This window comes from Gambusia affinis, linkage group LG20, assembly GCF_019740435.1.
Source record: "Gambusia affinis linkage group LG20, SWU_Gaff_1.0, whole genome shotgun sequence".
Classification (NCBI taxonomy): domain Eukaryota; kingdom Metazoa; phylum Chordata; class Actinopteri; order Cyprinodontiformes; family Poeciliidae; genus Gambusia; species Gambusia affinis.
Window position 1 is genome coordinate 18,386,058 of NC_057887.1, and position 20,821 is coordinate 18,406,878.

The window sequence follows — 20,821 nt, forward strand, 5'->3', positions numbered from 1 at the left end:
ACACTGACCTGATATTTAGGTTTTTAATCATATTATTAACTTATATGGTTCAATTAGCAACGAAACTCCAGCTATAAATGGAAAAAAAAGACTCTCCAGGGGCATTTTTCCATAATACCAATATTTAAAACTATAAACAAAATGGTGCGTCTTTAAATGTCACTTCAAAACTGAAGTTGCTCCTATCCATTTTTTTGGCCAGAAGATGGCGCTAAAAACTAATCAACAGAAGAGATTTCCTGAGCAACAACAAATTGTCATTATCAGTGAGGGAAAGCTCACAGTATTTCACAGAGCAGCTAAATTACATCCTGTCATTACACAAAAATGTCAACAATTCGCATTTTGTGCAATTTAATCAACCAGATTCACCAGATTAAAAGTATCGCTTTAATGTCCCATTCTTATTTTCAATTAAATGTGCGAGAAATTTTTTTAAACTTCTTTATTCATTCCATATGTTTTTTCCCCCATTTATTCACTTAAACTTGCAAACAGAATAGTTGTGTAAACTGATGGAAAGCATGGAAAGGCATCAAGTGAACTATAATTAGTCAGGGAAGAACAGGAAGTGCTGAAACTCAGCCTTCAAATTAAATTACATTTTGTTGTCTCATCTAGTTTTTTTTCTTTTTACAATTTCTTTTTAATTGCAAAGAAATGTAACAATCAGTTTAATATTAGACATATTTAAAGGGAGAAAAAGAGAAAAAAGCAATCAAATATGATAACAATGTTATGCTTTATGTGTTTTCATGCACTTTGAACTGCTTTGCAGATGTTTTTTTTTAACCTTAATGTTTTTCTAGCTTCTCCTCACAGCTAGCTGTGCTGCACTGCTCACACTAATTTGTGTATAAACAGGACCAGCCACCGGAGCTTCTGAAAAAAAATCTCTCAAATGTACAATAAACTAATATTCACTCTTAAAAAAAAACAGCACAAAAAAACCCCCCAGAATTTTTAGCTTGAAATGTGTAAGCTGTTCTTTAAGGTTTTTCTTTTTTAATAAATTTTGTTTCTGCTTTTTTGGTGGAAATTTGGAAAATTTTGATGTATGGATTTTGAAAATTTTCCTGATTTGAATAAAAATAAAGTCTGTAAAACCTTGTGTTTCTCATTTAACATAATTTATATATATATATGTATATAAAATAAAGATTAATAGAGTAAAAAATAAACATTACAAAGCTAACTTAACTTAGAAATTAGTTAAAAAGTAAAAGAAAAAAAGCGTAAAACGTTATGTTACGTGAACTCGATGTGATAATGTAAAAACTTAAATAAGTTGGGTCAACTTAAAAAAAATCTAATAGTTTTTAGTTAATTGCTAAAGACAGTTAAGTCAACTTAATTGAAGTTGTAGCAATCAAGTGTTTTGAACTTAATTTAAGTTGATAGAACTTAACTGAGTGAAAACAAGGAAACTAAACTGGGTCAAGTTCAGTCATAAAATGTTTTTTTTACAGTGTAGCCAAAATGTCAAAACCTAATTATTTTTGTGTTTAACCTAGATTCAATTCAATTAAAAAATACTTACATTTAATTTGCAGATGGATACATTTAATCTTTGAAGATAATTTCAAACTATTGAAGACGTTTTGCGCTTTTATTGTGATAGAACTGAAAAGGAAGCAGATCTTTATTTGCCTCACCTTTACATCCAGGTATGATCCCAGAACTCCTCGCCTGTTGGAGCAGAGCAGCGCAGCGCAGCGCGGAGTATGGTGCCGCCGAAACCGACATAGACCGTGTGGGACTGAACTGTCCCCCGTCGTTTAGTTTCTCAGGAGGAATCCTCCGGAACCACCAGAACCTCTGCTCCGCGACCCGCAGACAGGGATCTAAATGACAAGCAGAACCATCCAGTGATGGAGAGCAAGGCTTTACTTCGCTGTAAGATCGTGGTGGTCGGGGACTCGCAGTGTGGGAAGACGGCTCTCCTTCATGTTTTTGCCAAAGACTCGTATTCAGAGGTAAAAACACATTTATTATTTTAAGAAAACAAAACGCATCCGTGGATATTTCATCAGCTGCGGTGCGGAAAGCCACATAAAACGGCGCTGAGACGGCTTAATTTATTTACTGTTTTGGCATTAAACTTGAAAAATCAGCTTTTGTTTATTAGCTGTCAGTGTTAAAGTTATGACTTAATAAAAATTGTTTTTGATATATAGATTTATTTAAACCTGCATGTGATTGGAACGGACATTTTTAAGATAGTCTTTAGTTCAAATATCCACAAAAGATCATATTTAAACAAACTTTTGTGATCATTTTACTTTTTATACTTTTTCCTTTCTAAAAGAGGAAGAAAAATCAATAATTGAATCAGGCTCCAGGTGACAGTTAATGTCACTTTGCGCACATTTGCGCACCGAGAAGCACAGGAGCGCACTTCCTCAGCCCAACTTTACAGGCTTTTATGTTGATTAAGATTGTAATAAAATTGCTAAACAAACAATTCAAGTAATGATTTTACTTTTAACATAGATAAAAAGTTTCAAATATAAGAATTTGTTGCTTGGAAGTAAATACCGTCCAAATTATAAAGCATAGTGAACTGTAATCCATGTAAAATTGATAAAATACATAATAAATTAATAAATAAGTCAACCTCTGCCTAAAATACATAAAGTTGAACTTATCTTTATTCAAATGTGGCTGAAATATATTTCAAAATTTGTCCAAAATGTCTTATTCACCTTCATTGGCATGTGCCTCTTGTGACGTCATCAACCCAAACACACTCAAAAGCAGGATTGGCGGGGATTTCCCTCTTACTCAAGTTAAAGAAAAAAAAAAAATCAATATTATCACTACCCAATTGTGTGTTGTTGTTTTTAAAAATCACAACTAAATGGATTCTCTAAATAAATTTGTATCAATTTAGAAGCTAGAAACTGATTTATTTATTATAAGCTTGTATCTTTATTTACATAATCAAAGCTAATGGACATAAACAGTCAAAGCTGTGAAAGGCTTTATTTTCCATCTAATTCCTCTTGACATTCAGCACTGGTTTCTCTTAGCAATTTATGTAAAAAAAATATGAATCTGACTGCTGTACGGAAGGAAAATCCTGCCCAAATTTCTCTGACCTCATGCCATCTCGTTGCAGAACTATGTTCCCACCGTGTTTGAGAACTACACAGCCAGTTTTGAAATCGACAAGCAGAGGATTGAACTGAACATGTGGGACACTTCAGGTAGGATTCGCGACAAAAGCTGCCGTCTCCGTTTCCTGAGCGTTTCAAGGCTTTCTGCTGAGCATTTTGTCATTTCTACACTGTCGTCACATTTTTATGTGTCATTAATTATGAACTGTAACAAGCTGTCATCGGCATGTGACAGAGCCAGTTTCACAGTTTGGAGAGGAATGTGAGCAACACTTTCAGTTTAATGGTTCGTTCTACTGACATGGGAAGTGTTGATGTTGAGTTTTTAACTCAACATGAATAAACTGATGTTTTTTTATGCCTTCAATCCGCTGGAAAATGTTCACACCCATTTAACTTCCAGCATTTCATCAGGTTACATCCACGAATTTCAACGTGCTTTACTGGGATTTTATGTGATTCAGGTCAAAGTAGCACAAAATTGTGAAGTGGAAGAAAAATAATGGAAAAAATGTTTTCAAATTTTATTTTTTTTGCATATAAATATCTGAAAAGTGCGGCCTGCACTTGCAGATGCAAGGCTCAATTACTTTTAGGTCTAAGCATCGGTGACCAAACTGAATAAACATTTTTCTGTCTTTTTCTGTTTTATTTTTACCTGTTCAATATTTTGACAGAGTATTAGGGAGAAAAATCTTTAATAAAAATGAAATTAGAAGAATAAAATCATAACATTAAGAGAATGAACTTGTAAGAGAATAAAGTTGTTATATTTCTAGAATAAACTCATTATATAAAGTCGTAATATTAACTTTATTTTTGTATTATTTTGATTTTACTATCGCACAGCTTCACTCTTGTAATTTTATGACTTTATTTTTGTAATTTTATTTTTTTATTCTCTTAGCGTGGCCTTAATACTACATACAATATTAAACTTTTTTAATAAAATCTACCGTAATTTCCGGACTATAGAGCGCACCTGATTATAAGCCGCAACCCCTACATTTTTTAAAGGAAACACATTTTGTACATCCATAAGCCGCACAGGTGTATAAGCCGCACGTGCCTACATTGAAACATGAGATATTTACAAAGAAAGACGGTACACAGAAAGTGTTTTTAAAGTTTTAATAATATGATGTAGCTTTTCTTTCTGAACAGCAGCAATATAGCAAAACAACACTAAGAGGGCTGGTTTAAAAGCCGTCATCCTCTTCCTCCTGTGCACTGAAACCATGGAAGTCTTCCTCAGTGTCTGTTTCCTTCTTTATCGGCCAGCTCGATTGCTTTTAACTTGAAAGCTGCATCATATGCATTTCTTCTTGCATTCTCCAGGATGAGGGTCTGTTCAAGCTAATTTTATTCATGCACAAAGCACGATGTTACATTAGTCTTCCTCTACAGATATATTCCAGCTGTCTCACGCTTACCTTTTCTGCTCCAGCGCCCCTACTGGCCGTTAGAAAAAAATCATAAATAAGCCGCATCGTTGTACAAGCCGCAGGGTCGAAAGCGTGAGACAAAAGTCGCTTTATAGTCCAGAAATTACAGTATAAATCATTAAAGATCTAAAACATAAAACGACTTTGGATTGTTTCCTTATTAAAAGAAAACAGAAAATTAAAAAATTTTAGGGTTTGAGGGAGGATTATCTATTATTTTCTATTTGGTTGGCCAAATTTTTACCATTCTTGACTTATGCTCAGGGGCCGAATAAAATCATTTCAAGGGCCACAAACGGCCATCGAGCCAGGCTTTGGACACCTCTGTACAAAGTCATTGATGCAACCTGTATCATGTGTCTTTTCAGGGTAACTTTGACTTTTTTAAAATTAATTTATTATCTTAATTTTTTTATTATAATTTTTATTTTTAATTTCTTTAAAAAAGTAATTCTTTTACATTTTCATTTGTTTATTTTTTCATACTAATGTTTAATAATCTCTGATGCTGTCACAGAACAGTTGCAGATGCTATGATTAAATTAAAAACAGATGGACTCAAGTGAGAGCATAGTTCACTTTTTAAAGTATTTAGTTGTATTTATCAAAGTGCATACAGTTAAACAAACATGAACCTCACTTTTAAGAGTTTTATATACAAACTTATTTGATAATAATGTTTATTTTTTCTTCCACTTTACAACTAGAAGAAATTTTGGTCTTGATTCTGATATATTTCTCTAGAGCCATAAAACTGTTCAAATAGTTACCAAGCTTAAAATATAATTACTGTATAAACTAAAGAACCAGGGTTGCATTTCAATATTGGAGTTTTAGATCAATTAAAATTCAACTTTTACAATAAGAATATCCACCACACTTCAACAAAACTCCTGCCTCAATTTGTCAAAATGCTGTAATAACCCAATTTTTATGATATAAAATTATTTTATTCATCTATTTTGAGCTTATGTTCACTTAACAGAGTTCAAAATCAAAATCACTAACAATTGATTTGATGAAAGAAAGAACTTTATGCATCAGAAAGATGAAAAATATTTATTTTTGCCTGCAGATCACATAATATCTAAATAAAATGGTTTGCTGTTTATAACGCCAAGGGTTATAATGTTTTAAATGTTTTTCAATGACAACAAGAGTCAGACTTTCAGACTTGGATATTTTTACTCTGTAGATACAAATGAGTCTTTTTCTCTCTTGCACTTTTAAACCTCTTTCACTTTCCTTCACTTTTATGTGGCAACACTCAAACAAAACTTCATATGCAGCGCAGAGAGGAGCTTTAATGCACGTCGGTGCAGCAACCTCCACCCATCAGACCAGCTAAACAAGCTGGAGATTTAGAGCTGCAGCTGCAGGTGGCCTGTGGGTGAGGCCACCATGTTTCATAAAAAACACCTTCTGAAACTGCTGCCTCGTTCAAACACACCTTTTTCCTCACCCAGTTGTTTTGCGAATAACAATTACTCCAGTGGGATGCTTAAACAGTAATTTTCTCCTCCTTAGTTAAGAATGAAGCTCCTCTTTCAGCATGTGGCTCTGAACCATTCTGCTGGAAATGTGATCAAACCTGATGAACAGCCTCGTGGTAATATCACAACGAATGTTCTTTTTCTGTATTTTAAATGCTCCCGTCAGCCTCCCCTCAATCTAAATATATGTCTATGTCTAAATCTGTATGGCAAAAAACAAAAGAAACTTCCTCATATCAAGGGAGGCAAGAAACAGTTGACAGCTTGGACACTTAAAGGGGATTTATTACACAAAATTCACATTTTTCAACTGCTTCAAAAAAACCCCACCTGCTTGTTTTTAGGTGTTTAATATCATTCTTAGCTTTATTTTTTAAATTTATTGGAGTTCTGCAATTACTTTGACTCAGTTTACACCTGAAGTCAATGGAGCCAGAAAAAATTCACCAAAATGCCCTATTTTTGAGGTAAATATCGTCATGAAATTCTTAAAATGCCATTAAAATTTTATTTCCTGAAGAAATGCAGTGATTACTAACAGCGAAGACGTGATTGTTCTGCTCCTGTTTGTCACTTTTCAGGCAGTTTGCTGCTGAGTTTCAAAGTTTTTGATTTTTCATAAAATTAGAGAGTAATTGACGCTCCGCTAGAGTGGGAGACGGAGTGCCATTTTGACCCCAAAATATTTTTTTAATTGCTGTCACGCCCACAAATATCGCTCTATTGGTATCAAACTCGGTCATGACATTGATACACAACGCCTGCTCCGGTAAACTGTTTTTGAAACTTATCTAGGGCTTCCGGTTTTCTGTCAAGGTGCTTCAGAGCGAAGTAATGCGACAGGATTTGCTCACGCTCTCACCCATTGACTTCCATATATTTCTGAAAAATTTCACAGCTCCACGCACACCATCTTTCTCTCATCGCTGTTAATACTGTGAGTGAGGAAGAGATATGAATCGCAGTACTGTTGGAGACGACAAATGGCCCTCTCATACGCTTCAAACGGTTTTCTAATACGTATCACAGTTCCCGAACGGGAAGGAGTTGTTCGGACTGCTTTCTTTAGTCAAACTGGCTGGCTCAAACAGATAGAATTCTGTCTCCCCATGGATGTCTCAGTCAGCTGGTAGAGGATTAATTACCATGGCAACGGAACACAGGGCAGGGGAGAGCTGCTGCTTAGGACTACAAACACGCATCACTGTAGTTCTAACTATGGCAGAACACTCAGTCATTACAGAGGAGGACTGAGCTGGCCTTTAGAGCTACTTGTTTTTGGGCATTATAGAACTGATTTAACTCAGACACTGATACACATGGGATTAGTTTGGCCCTTTAATACGAAACTTACTGAAAATTTCAAAATAGAAGCCTTGATATTTTTTACATCAAGTAATTGCTGTTTTTGGCTTCATGTGACTGCCATACACAAACCACTGTTACACATTTGATTAGTGTGGCCATTTAATATGAGGTTTACTGAAACTTTCAAAATAAAAACCTCAATATCCCACTCAGGTTAGTGCATTGTCGTTGGCGGTGCAATAATATTAGCCTGCATTATCTTTTTCTCTCAGGTTAGGGAACTGCCTTGCGCAGCAACGCAGTTCATTAGCATTAGCCTTTTACCTTAAATAAGCTATTAGCTATTTTTCTTACTTATTAGCCATGTTTAGTATACTGAATGGAGTAAGACAATGTAAGACAACATGCTAGTGATGCCCCACATGCTACTGACAGCATTCAACATAATATTAGCATTTTGGTTAATTTTAGCTGATTCATTAATTTTAACATACTGAATGGTCCTGGTTTTTTAGCATCAGAATGCCAATTCCAAACTGACGGGCACACTTTGGCAGGCCCCGGTTAAATTTCTTCAGGAATTTTCTAGTTTTATTTTATTACACTACGTTCAATAAAGTCAAACTAAAACTCAAAACCCTTCCTGAATAGTAAACTTGATAAGATTAAATTTACCCTACGAGGTTCCACAACTAAATTTTTAAAGATTTGGCAGCCGTTTTTTGATTTTGTTCAGACATTGCCGTCCCGTATGGTGCCCAACTAAATTTTGCTTTTGCCTGACCTTTTTATTTACATTATCATATTATTTGTCAAATTATTTATTTTGTCATTAATACCCATTGATGTGCCTTTTTTTTTTTTTTTTTAATCCTTCCCTTTTATTTCTTCTTCTAACATATCTACTTTTTGTTTTTTGTTTTTTCTTGTTTTTTTTTTTCTTATTCCTCTGGATTTTATTTGGGAAGGCTTATCCATGTGTTCTGTACGACTTATGTTCGGTTCTGTTATAGAAAAAAGTCTACATATGTTGTTCATATATTTTTGCACATTTTGTATTTTGATGTTAAAACCTAATAAAAAAAAAAAAAAAAAAAAAAAAAAAAACCCTTCCTGAATGCAACGTCACCTAGTAACCCCGGCCAAGCCCAGCCTGTTACTTAGCAACCCTAGCGGAATTCCGCCGTCATCTAGCAGTTTAGAAACCTGAACTGAGTTCCAGCACACTTTTTAAAATAAAAAATAACTATTCTTGAGACCAATAAAATAGAAAAACATTCAAATATAGATTTAATAAACTGCACTATTTTGCTTTTTGTTAAGGCAAACATCTGAGAACCTTTTTCAGACCTCCCATATATTTGTTTAATTGAAATACTACATGTTTAATGTATTGCTGAGCGGTGAAAGTAGCTAACAATTAAAACAGTGTTTTTAATTGAAAACCGACTCCTGATTACTTTCAACTCATCAATTTTGGCCACTGACCACCATGAATCTCTAAAGCCACATTAAATTGTGGCTTCTTGCGACAAAAGGAAGAGGTTTAAGCCTTTCTGGAGTCTGTATTTCTGCCAGTACCAACGACTCACCTGGCCAATGGTAACCAGACCTGTGGGAAATAAGAGGCGGCTAATTATATATTTAACAAGGTTACTATCAGAGAGTCTGCGGTCGCTGCTTTGGCTCCAATCGCTGGGTTTGTGTTTACACTGTGGGCTGCGCCATCCCTTCAAAAACAGCTATTTGTTTGCTGCTGCGGGTTGCTGTTTCAAGTACATCATTCATTATTTATTTTCTCCTTCCTGTTGGCGGCGCAGCTGGAGCACACCTTTGTTCTGCAAATCTGGGTTTGATTTGACTCAGTTTACACCTGAAGATGACGAGATTCACCAAAATGAACCTGATTTGCATAAATATCCCTTGTAAATTCTTAAATTCTTGTTTTAAAGGCTGAAGAAATGCAGTATTACTAACAGGTCTTTGAAACGTGATTGTTCTGCTCCTGTTTTGTCACTTTTCAGGCAGTTTGCTGCTGAGTTTCAGGCATTTGGAGCCAGTTTTGCTGATGCGTGTGTACGGGAATGTGCAGGCATGCGTTAAACGTGGCTGACGTAGTGAAGCTTTCAGGATGGCGGCGTGAGTTCGCCGTTCATTGTCCGTCTCTCTGCGGATAAAAGTCAGAAACTAATCCAGCATTTCAAACAAGATCTGTTCTTTGAAGATGAAATTTGAAACACATTTAGGGGCATATCTGTAAATTAAAACACAATTGAAAAGTTAATTTACTTCAGATATTCAAAAGTATTTATTTTTGAAAATTTCTCAGAAGATTATTCTTCTATCGTTGAGTTAGTTTTAATTAGTTTTAAGAGTGCGCTTGCTAGTTTTTAATAGCTAATTATTGTTTGGTTTCAGCTTGGATTTTATTAGTTATCCTCTGTGTTTATCTCTGTTCATTGTGCACTCTTTTCTGCCACAGTTTTTCCTTCCACTCAACTTTCTGCAGCTTTTACATAACCTACCTGTATTACAAATCTGAGAATCTCGATTAGTTTGTGTTCTTTTCTTAATATTATTGAAACAACAACAAAAAAGTTCAACAAAAGTATAAAGACCAACATACAAAACTTTTGCATTTTCCATTTGTATTGACTAAATGTGTTGTTAAGTCATATTAACCTTATTTGTATAATATTGTTTTTGTTTTAGCAAGAGAAATGACTCATTGTCCAGAGTAAAAAAATAGCATTTTGTTTAATTCTGGCACATTTATGTTCATTGATGTGCCTTGTTCCTTTCAGATAAATGAAGTGAAATTAAAGCCCATTAAAGTCAGGAGTCATTAGCATCAAACAAAGTGGAACAAATTATGTTTTGGATGCCGTGAGTTGTTTGGATCTAGACTGAAATTCCTTCTCTGTTTTCAATCTCTGCTGAATATTTTTCTATTTTTAGTTCTCACAGAAAGAGAAAAGAAAACCTAAACAAAAGAAGGTTGTCAAAGGGAAATTTTTCATATCTTCCAGATGCAGCACTTTGGATTGCTATGGTTTCATCTTTATGGTTTCATCTTTCATCGAGTGACGAAGAGGCCCTCCCACCTTCCAGAGGTCATGAAAGGTCAACCAGACATCTGCCTTCTTCAAAACAGGCAGAGGATTTTTAAATCTAAAAGGGATTTTACAAGGCTGTTTGAGTTGTACAATGACTGCTGGAAAAGACAAAATTGGTGTCAACAAATTCGACTATGTTTGTGCAGCAAAATGTTTTGTTTGTGATGCTTTGGTTCTGAGGATATTAATAAAAGTTTAAAGGTCAAAAAGTCAACCAGGCTCCCCCACTTTTACAAAATTAAATTAAAATTTCATTAATATCTTAAAAATTGAAGCAGCACAAAAAAAAATATTGCTGCACAAACCAGCAGAAAACATAGTCCAGTTGATTGACACCAATTTTATCTGATTTGAAGGAGGTTGTGGGTGCTGGTTGACCTTTCATGACCTCTGGAAACCTTTCTTAATATCTTTAAAATTATTGAGGCACAAACAGAACTTTTGCTGCACAAATGTTTGACATCAATTTTGTCTGATTTTAAGAATCAAACAAAACTGGGGGGAGTAGCAGCTTCACTCAGGTTTCATCTACACTTCAAGTTTAACTGCTTTCCTCGCATTTCCCAAACAAATATTTAGTTTTAATATTTACAGCAGTATGAACCAAAACATAAGTTGTTTCCAGTTAAATATAAAGTATTTTCCAAACAATCTGTGAAAATCTGCTTCCAGAAAGTAATTATTTCTTCCAACAGTGGGAAAAACTTGTTTGGTACCTTTACTGAACTGGTGTCAATTTTTATTCTTATTCAAATTAACGCTTGAATAAGTAAATAAAACAATATTCCAAATTATTGAGATGAGTTGGTAAAATCTGAAAACTGAATTCAAGTCCTGGATGTTCTGACAAAGTAGCGAAGGATTCGTTACCATATTAAGATGTTAGTGTGAGGCTGTGGAGGTCAGAGGAAGCCGCATTATTATTAAAACAGCGAACGAGGAAGGCTGCGTTGTCTCAGAGAAATGAGACGGCGATAGGCGAGCCGCTGAGCTGCACACGCAAACCCAGGATCTAATTAATCAGCCGCTGCCTGTGTGACCAAACGCTTGGGCCCCTGTCGCCTCCATTCTTCATCTCCTTTCACCGCCCACTGCCTGCTCCGTCTGACGCCGTCCTCCATTATATCCGACCACGACTGGGTTCAAACTTCCTGCCATAAAAACAAACTCCATTTTTCCAGCTTGTTGTTGTGAGTAAATACATTTGTCCATTTATCCATAACAACTGGAACTTTCAATATATAGCAAGTTATTTTCACAATTTACCATCTATTTAAAGATTGTCCCTCAGATTAATTTCACTCCCTGCTACAGCGGGGCTGAAATTACCGTAATAACCCGGTATTGGCTGGAAAGCGCAACGTCTCCCCTTTCAGAAACCGTTGGAATTGTTCAGATAGCGCCACATGTGGTGGAATTATGGTACTGCAAATATGTTTGGATTGCCGGAGATGCATTCAATCTAGAAGGGATTTCAGAAGGCCGTTTGAGCTGTACAATGGCTGCTGGAAAAGACAAATGTTTTGTGCCCGAGAGCATTTGCTGCATTCCTGTTGGTTGTGCAGGAGGCTCCACTTCTGCTTTTCAAACATGTACGGTTTTTAAAATTCCGCATTTGTTTGCAGCCATTTTTGATGTTGGCACTCATCAAATATAATGTCTGTTCATTTGTTTACCCTATGGCACATATGTCAGAGTCAAGGCCCGCGGGCCACATCCGGCCCGCGAGAAGATTTTCTACGGCCCCTGGGATGATCTTGATTTATTATTAGAACCGGCCCGCAGACCGCAGCAAGCCGGCACCCCGTCTGAAAAAAAAATAAAAAATCTTCCTTATTCGATCCTCACAACGCACGCACGCCCCCCCCCCCCCCACCCCACCCCCAGGTCCGCTGTACTGTTGGAGACCACTGCACTAGACTATATGCGTCATTTAAAAGTCCGGCCCTCGGCTTGTAGCTAAATTTTTTATTTGGCCCTCCGTCCATTTGACTTTGACACCCCTGCCCTATGGTGTTTTCTTTGTAACTTTGTAATTTTATGTTTTATTACGTAAAGCACCTGGAACTGCTTTGCTGCTGAAATGTGCGACACAAATATACTTGACTTACTTTGAGTTAGGGGACCAGCAGCAGTTCATTTGGATTTAAAGTGGCAAGACGCCTTAAAACTGCTCATTCTGAAAATACTTCATGTTTTCTTGATCAGGGAAGCACTATAGGTCACCTTTAACATTTAAATTTCCATGCATTTCTGATTTTACTCAATTCCTTCAGTTAGAATAACAAGCAAAGAGACCATAGAGGAAAGTTAAGCTCTCCAAAAAACGCAGAGGTTTTCCTCCGACCCAAAAGGTCAATTTGCTCTGAAGATGCTGGAAAAGGTCAAAAGAGACGAAACAGCTGCAACATTCACCATTTATTTCTTCCAATTTCATGGAAGCTCCTCCATGAAATTCCATGATGCTGGATTTGTAATTGGGGCCTGCCCATAGCAATGCATAAGGAGAGCAGTGACTGACTTGCGAAGCAAGTCAGTCACTGCCTCCATGCATTGCATGGCAGGCACCTATTGTTCTACACCCAATAGAATGTCTCTTTATTATTCTTAACTTATTCTTCCGTCACCGTGAATGCGGCTCGTACCGCTGCGAGCCCACCCACAAAAGTGGTATCAAAACCTGAATGTGAGGTGTGCTATTACTTTTGGTGGGATTTGGAGTTACCATGGCGGCGTAAAAAGCAAAAATCAAAACGACCCCAAAATCACTAACGAGCTCACCAGGTGCATCTCTCGTCGTCAAGGGGATGAGGCAACCAGTAAATCCTGAAAATACCCTATTTTTGAGGATTTTCTGTGTCGTCATAACTTTATGTAGAAACGCCATTCAAACTTCATTTTGTAGATACGTCCGTGTTCTCTTTTAAAGTGAAGACAGCACGTCAATATGTATTATGGTTTGTCCACAACTTCTTTCTAAGCGACCCAAAGTTTTTGATTTTTGGAAAAATCAGAGTGTGAAAGCCGCTCCGCTAGAGTGAGAGTCAGAGCGACATTTTGACCCCAAATCATTTTTTAACTCGCCCTCACGCTCACAAATATTGCATGATTGGTATCAAACTTGGTCATGACATTGATATGCGTGCCTGCTCCGGTCAAATGTTTTCAAAAATTATCTAGCGCTTACAGTTTTCTCTCTCTCTCTCTCTCTCTCTCTCTCTCTCTCTCTCTCCAGGTGCTTCAGAGCAAAGTCATGCGCCAGGGTAGCAGACAGATCTCACTGATTCACTTCCATGTATTTCTGAAAAATTTCAGACCTTGGCACACACTTTTTTTATCTCATCGCTGTTAATACTGTGAGTGAGGTAGAGATATGAATGGCGGGACTATGTGAGGGACGACAAATAGGCCTCTCATATGCTTCAAACGGTTTTCGAATATGTATTACGGTTCCCGAGCAGGAAACAGTTTTTTCAATGCTTTTTTTCAAACTGGCTGGCTCAAACAGAATTGTCTCCCCTGGATGTCTCACTCACAGCTGGCAGAGAGGATTATTTACCATGGCAACGGAACCCAGAGCAGGAGAGCTGCTGAGGACTACAAATCGCATCACTGTAGTTCGAACTAGTAGTTCAGTTAAAACAGAGGAGGACTGAGCTGGCCTTTAGAACAACTTGCTGCTATGGGCTGTATATAACTCATTTAACCCTGTCACTGTTACACATGGGATGAGTCTAGCCCTTTGAAATGAAGCTTACTGAAAATTTCAAAATAAAAGCCCTTGAAAATTTTTACATCAGGTCATTGCTTTTTTGAGCGTTATATGACTGATTTAATCCAATGACTGTTACACATGGGATGACTTTGACCCTTTCAAATGAAGCTTAACAAAAATTTCAAAATAAAAGCCTTGGGAATTTTTACATCATGTAATTGCTCTTTTGGCTTTATGTGACTGGTTTATCCAAAGCACTCTTACACATTGGATTAGTGTGGGCATTTAATATGAAGCTTACTGCAAATTTCAAAATAAAAGCCTCAAAATGCCCCTCTGGACAGTGCACCGCCGCAGGCGGTGCAATGATATCATTCTGCATTATCTGTTTATCCGAGGTTAGGGAACTGCCTTGCGCAGCAAGGCAGTTCATTAGCATTAGCCTTTTAGCTTAAATAAGCTATTTTCTATTTTTCAGACTTATTAGCCATGTTTAGTATACTTAATGGAGTAAGTAAATGACAGTAAACATTCTAATGATACCCCACATGCTACTGAAAGTATTTATGCTTACATTAGCATATTTGCTCATTTTAGCTAATACACTTACTTTATCATACTGAATGTTGCATGTCCAGCTTACTTAACATTCTTGTGATTCTCCACATGCTATTGATTACATTGCAGCTTTCTTTAGCATTGATGGTAATTCTTAGCATCAGAACGCTGGGTCCAAACCGACGGGCACACTTTGGCAGGCCCCAGTTAAATTTCTTCAGGAATTTTCTAGTGTTTCTGTTATTGTTCAGTACAAGCAGAGTTTCATCTAAAAGGGAGTTAACCTGCGAAGTAACGTTGGTGCAAGAAAAATTAGCTTTACATGAAAAAACACAAAGATTGTAGTAAAATAATTTATCTCAATAATGTAAATTTACTCACATTTTCTATCAGGAACCGTTTATACTTAAAATAAATAAATCTATTACTGCAAAAGCAGAACCTGACAGGGGAAAAAAATTAATCTGAGGAATAAAATCCGTTATTCTTAAATAACTGTTGTTCTCTGCAATCATTTGTCTTCCAGCTGTTGATAGTTAATATGGCTCCACTTTTCCAGTATGAAACTCAGTATTTTCAAACTATTATGAATATTTTATCATGTGATTTGGATCAAAATCATGCAGAAAACCCTCAAAAATAACCAGATTTAAAAAATTTTTAATTTAAAACATCAAGGTTTACGATGTTTGTGATGAGTTTAGTAGAAAGTGGGTTGTTAGAAGCCGCCGTGAACGTCGGTAAAAATCTTTAAATGGTCGTTATTCAGCCGTTTGAAGGCGAAGCTCACACACTTTATTCAGTTTTATTGCTATGAATATGTTTTTAGTAACGTCAGAGTCAGTCTACAGCCGCACAGTGATTCTTAACCTGAATGTGATTCAAATTTACCGAATCTTTATTTTTGTTTTGGTTTGTCTTATTAATTCAAAGCAACTCAAATCAGCAGAAGTCCGTTAGTTTCGCCGTTAAACCTGGAGGACTTGCGATGACGCAGCAGTTTTTCCTGTAAGAGCTGCTACTCTTCAAATATACATAAAAGGAAACGACACTTTAAAATCTGATCTGAGCTGACCTGAGAGCCATAACGCGGTTTATGCGTCTGGTTCTGCTTCTCTCGGCAGTTTCCTGTTTAATTTGATCCATTCCTTCTAATATTCTCCTGCTGTCAGCCTCTCTGCAGATCCTTTCGGTTTCTGTTTCCAACGAGTCAAGGTCAGGAGACCCGCGGTGACGGGTCGCGTCCCCTCAGCACTCTGCCACCCGATTAGCTTAGCTTGCTCTTTCTTTGTATCCGTCTTCATGAGTCTCTCTCTCTCTCTCTCTCTCTCTCTCTCTCTCTCTCTCTCTCTCTCTCTCTCTCTCTCTCTCTCTCTCTCTCTCTCTCTCTCTCTCTCTCTCTCTCTCTCTCTCTCTCTCTCTCTCTCTCTCTCTCTCTCTCTCTCTCTCTCTCTCTCTCTCTCTCTGTGTCTGTCTCTCTCTCTCTCTCTCCATCTCTCTCTCTCTCTCTCTCTCTCTCTCTCTCTCTCTCTCTCTCTCTCTCTCTCTCTCTCTCTCTCTCTCTCTCTCTCTCTCTCTCTCTCTCTCTCTCTCTCTCTCTCTCTCTCTCTCTCTCTCTCTCTCTTTCTTTTTTCGCCTCATTTTCTCTGATAATCCCAGAACTCCTGCAGTTCAGAAGCTGCATTCGGACTTTCTGAGCTGCAATAAGAAGGAAGGAGTTTCTGCTTTCCTGAAATTGATTGCCCCAGCAGTATTTTAGTTTCTCTGGATCTGTAGAGAAATTAAATACTTTGAAATGTTATGATTTAGAACAGCATGGACTTTGTACAAACTCCTTCTAAGGTGTTTGAGACTAAAGAAACAAACCATGAGTTACGATACAATTTATTTAAAAAATAAAGCAGCTTTCACATACAGTTAGTTTACCAAAGGATTGTGTTTAAAATTAATAATGGATAAATTTCTTGAGGCTGGTTCACTTAAAACAAAAGTTGAAGAAACCAGTGGAAAGAAAACAATTATTATTTATATCAGGGATTCTGAACTCGGTTTCATTTTGGGCCAAATCAAAAATCTGAATGTTCTTAAAGGGCCGGTTGTACCATAATGTATTGATAAAACCATTAAACTGTTAAAATATCAATAAACAGCTGTTTGTTTCAGCATTCAGCATGCGCTTCTTAAAATCAAACAACATTGAACATCTTTTCACACTGATCAGTCCAACCAGGATTTTATGATTTATTTTTATTTTTTATTGCAATCAAAATGACTGACTTTGTGGTGCTAATTTAGAAATATTTGTAAGGAATTTTTATGATATTTGCACTAATATGTGACATAAAAGGTGACTTTTTATTATCGATCACTGACTATAACTTGGCACTAAGTAAGGCTGAGGAGGCCGTCACTTAAACTCAATGTTTTTGAGAAAGATTTGCAGTAAAAGTCGGAAGAATTGTGGGAATTTGTAGATTTTGTGTGAACTTTGAGTGAGTTTTGCAGATTTGTTGAAAAACTGGAGGGACTTATTGATAAAATTAGGAGTCTAGAGGGCCTCATAAAAAGCTACGGCGGGCCACATTTGGCCCCCGGACCTTGAGTTTGACGCATGTAACTTATATGATTGGAGGAATTCATTTTTCACTTTCTCAAGGTGAGTTGCAGATGTTTTGTTTTTAGATTTACGATCGCAATAGTGATCTAAAAACAAAAGTTCTGCAGCTAGAGCGTTGAGCAGCGCTGCGCCCCCTGCTGATTAACTGCATCTGTAACACCGAAAATAAAATTATTGTTTACATCTGGCTTTCTTCAGGCTGGAAGAAAATGTTTGTTTCTGCCAATGCAACTCAAGTCTGTTTTTCTCTTAAATTACAAATAGCCGTAAAGTTTTAATATTATTATTATTGTTGTTGTTGTTGTTACACCCAGAGAAGATTTGTTCATGGTTTTGTCGTGGCCAGTCACATTTACAAAGAAATATTTTCATTCTAGATGGTATGTATTAAGATGTTGTGCTATTGCGAGTGAAATGGTCTGTGAGTGTTTGATAAATGTATTAAATGGTTCTCAGCCTGAGAAAGTTTGAGAAACACTGAAAATTTTGTTTTTTACTCTTTAAATTGTAGAAAATGTGTAGAAAAAATTTTCTGCTAAATATGTTTCCTTCTATGAATTTGCCTACAGACTCAGCTACATTTTATAAAAACTTACAGGAAATCTTCTGCTGTGTTGATTTGATGTTTTGTTCATAACAAAGTGAATGTTTACAGTCTACACTGAGTCTCACTATTGACATATTTCCACTGCTGTAGTCAATAATCAGCCAATTTTCCAATGTGAGGTTTGAAAAAGGTCACATATTAGATTATAACATGTGACCTTTACGTCGCCTGGTGCTAATTATGACAACGTTTCCAGAGTCTGATTATAAATAATCATATAACAGCATTCAAATGAGTCTTTTACCTGGTTAATTTAATAACTTTATTAGTAAATCTTTACATTTTGCATTGGTTTTCTGCACCAAAATCTGCAGTTAGAGAGATAATTGTCTCCTTTTGTGAAAGTCTTTTGTTTCTGCTTTTAGAAAAGTTTATTCCTAAACTTTATTTCTTGTTTGAAAGATCTTGCGTCCATATAAATCTTGCTCAAAAGATTTTAACAACAGTGCACCAGAATCTGAAGCTTTTACAGATAAATATAAACTTCAGAGCTGAAAATATTTTGGAAAAAAAAGACAACAGATAATATTTGATAAATATCTACTATTGGAAATGTGTTGTAATATCTACAGAACCACCATTTTGTTTAATAAAAAAAAAACAAAGGAGGAAGGATGCATGTGTTTTTCTGAAGAATCTTGATTCTGGTAGAAAATTATGCAATAAAACAGGAACAAAGTTTTGAACTTAATGACAAGAAAAGTAGATCTAAAAAATGAACGAGCACACAGCAGGTAAACGTGACACAAATTGAATTGTTTTGCCCGATTCAACCCAATTCTGGTCTTTCAATCAATGTCACGTTTCATCCAACTTTTACATTATTGGTCAAAAATAAGTGAAATAAGTAAATAAAAAGCAATTCTCCTGGTCCATAGTTATTATCTACGTCTGTAAATCCAGTAAACAATGGTTGTAACAGCAGTGAATATCTATGCTTTTTAATTTTTTTACTCTAACTTTCTTCATCTTGTTATGATCTTTTGACAAAACCATTTTAATAAACAGCAGCGTCTACTATTACTTTCTGCTGTCTGACATTTACGTTCTTCTTGTGTCTGATTTAATTAACTTGTTTTTTCAACGACCACACAAAAAAACAACAACAAAAAAGGTCTACAGCAAAAAATTGGAATTGAGATTAAAGATCTGGAAAAAAACAGATAAAAAAATTTATTTTATCTATATTTGAAATCATTCGTAGGGTCCACTTTTTGCACTTAATCATGTATGAAATGAAGAAAATCCTGAGCCTGTAAAAAATTAAATGAGACAGAAAAAATAAACTATAGAGGGGCAAGTGGTTTTCCACAGCACTGTGTAATTACTGAAATCAGCGTCATTTAGTTTATAAGAGGAGAAAATTTCACTCGGCTTAGTTTATTCCTTCAGATTTAAACTGTTTTTTTAGCTCAATGTTTTGGTTTAATTTGCGTTAGGCAGCTGTTTTCAGGACAAAATGTTTCTCAAACGCCTCGTCCACTTATTTAAAGACTCAATTAGTGGCAGGTTGGTAAATTAGCATCTTAAGAGCTAAATGCTTCTCCACAGCTGAATCAAGAGAGGAAATTTGACTGAAATCCAGAAACATGAGTCCAAACAAGCAGATGTTTGCAAAATGAGCTTTAACTGCAATGAATAATTTGAATCCATCTTGTTCTTTATGCACAAATCCTACATTGAAATAAATAACCAACTACAAAAAATGTACATTTATGTGAAAAATGAGCGGAGAAAAAAGCTCAATCAGCCAGTCGAGTTTCACGTTGGAACCTTGAATCTGAAAACGTATCGAGGATTTAGGCGAACATGGATGTTTGCTCACGCTGTGCAAACATCTCTGGCACCGCCTGCCCTTTCAAGTACCAGTTGGACGTGTTTATCCATGCAGGTCAGCAGCGTCTACAGCACAGACTGCCTCCAGAACCCATCACTCATTCACCAGCGGCTTTCATGACCCCACTTACGCGCCGGCTCCTTGAAAACGGAGCGCAGCCGTGACAGAAAGCAGCCGTCGTGCTCAACCTTTACCGAGAAGCTGCTGCTGTGAATTTATTTGTGGCGAAACGGACGAAGTTTCGGAGTGAAAGAGGAGTGAATGAGGATCGGGGGGATTTCGTGGTGCGACTCTGAGCCGGGGTCAGATCGTCTTCTGCTCATGCAGCCCATTAGAAAAAGAAGAGTACATTGAAAATCAATGGCCCCAGATGCGACTCCACTCCCGTTCCCCAGAGGAACACAGTCAAACCTCATCATTACCAACATATTGTTGCTAACATTGTTCTTTGCTTTTAAACTCAAACATATCACAAGAGATTCAAATTTTCTCCTAAAATAGCTTCAAACAAAAATGCTATTAACTTTTTCTCTATATTTGTTATTTTTTAAAAGAATTTAATAACTCAAAATAGGCTAAACCTAAATGTGTAAAATGTTCCAGTGGCAGTCAGTACTTAAAGGCGACCTATTATGCTTCCATGAACAGGTTAGGATTTAAAATGTCCATTTAAAAACTTTTTAATTATATGATTTGAACAAAATCATTCTTAGATAATAGGATTTTAGTCTGGTCAGTTCCTCTTGTTACTTTAAATCCAAATAAGCTGCTGCTGGCCACAACTCCAACTCAACGTTTACACTCGCATGTGAAAATGGCTGCAAACAGATGCACAATTATACAAGCACGCTTCTTCGAAAAGCAGAAGTAGAGCCTCCTGCACATTCAACAAGAAAGCAGCAAGTGGTTTTAAATGTTAAGCCAACAATAAAGCATTTCAAATTCATACAGCAGTAAAATCAGCTAACCAAAAGTACTGGACTTTGCTGGGGTGGCTAGGTAACGG

At 36.4% G+C, this 20,821-nt stretch overlaps 1 protein-coding gene across 1 annotated transcript in view; it reads left to right on the top strand.

The window, feature by feature from the left end:
- Positions 1-1,692: 1,692 nt before the first annotated feature.
- The window catches only part of LOC122822957 (rho-related GTP-binding protein RhoN-like), a 38,818-nt gene continuing 19,689 nt past the window's right edge, over positions 1,693-20,821 (top strand). Inside the window, exons 1-2 of the mRNA XM_044102088.1 lie at positions 1,693-1,976; positions 3,122-3,209. Coding sequence (XP_043958023.1) covers positions 1,872-1,976; positions 3,122-3,209 — 193 coding nt within the window. The 5' untranslated portion in view covers positions 1,693-1,871. The remainder of the gene's footprint in view (positions 1,977-3,121; positions 3,210-20,821) is intronic.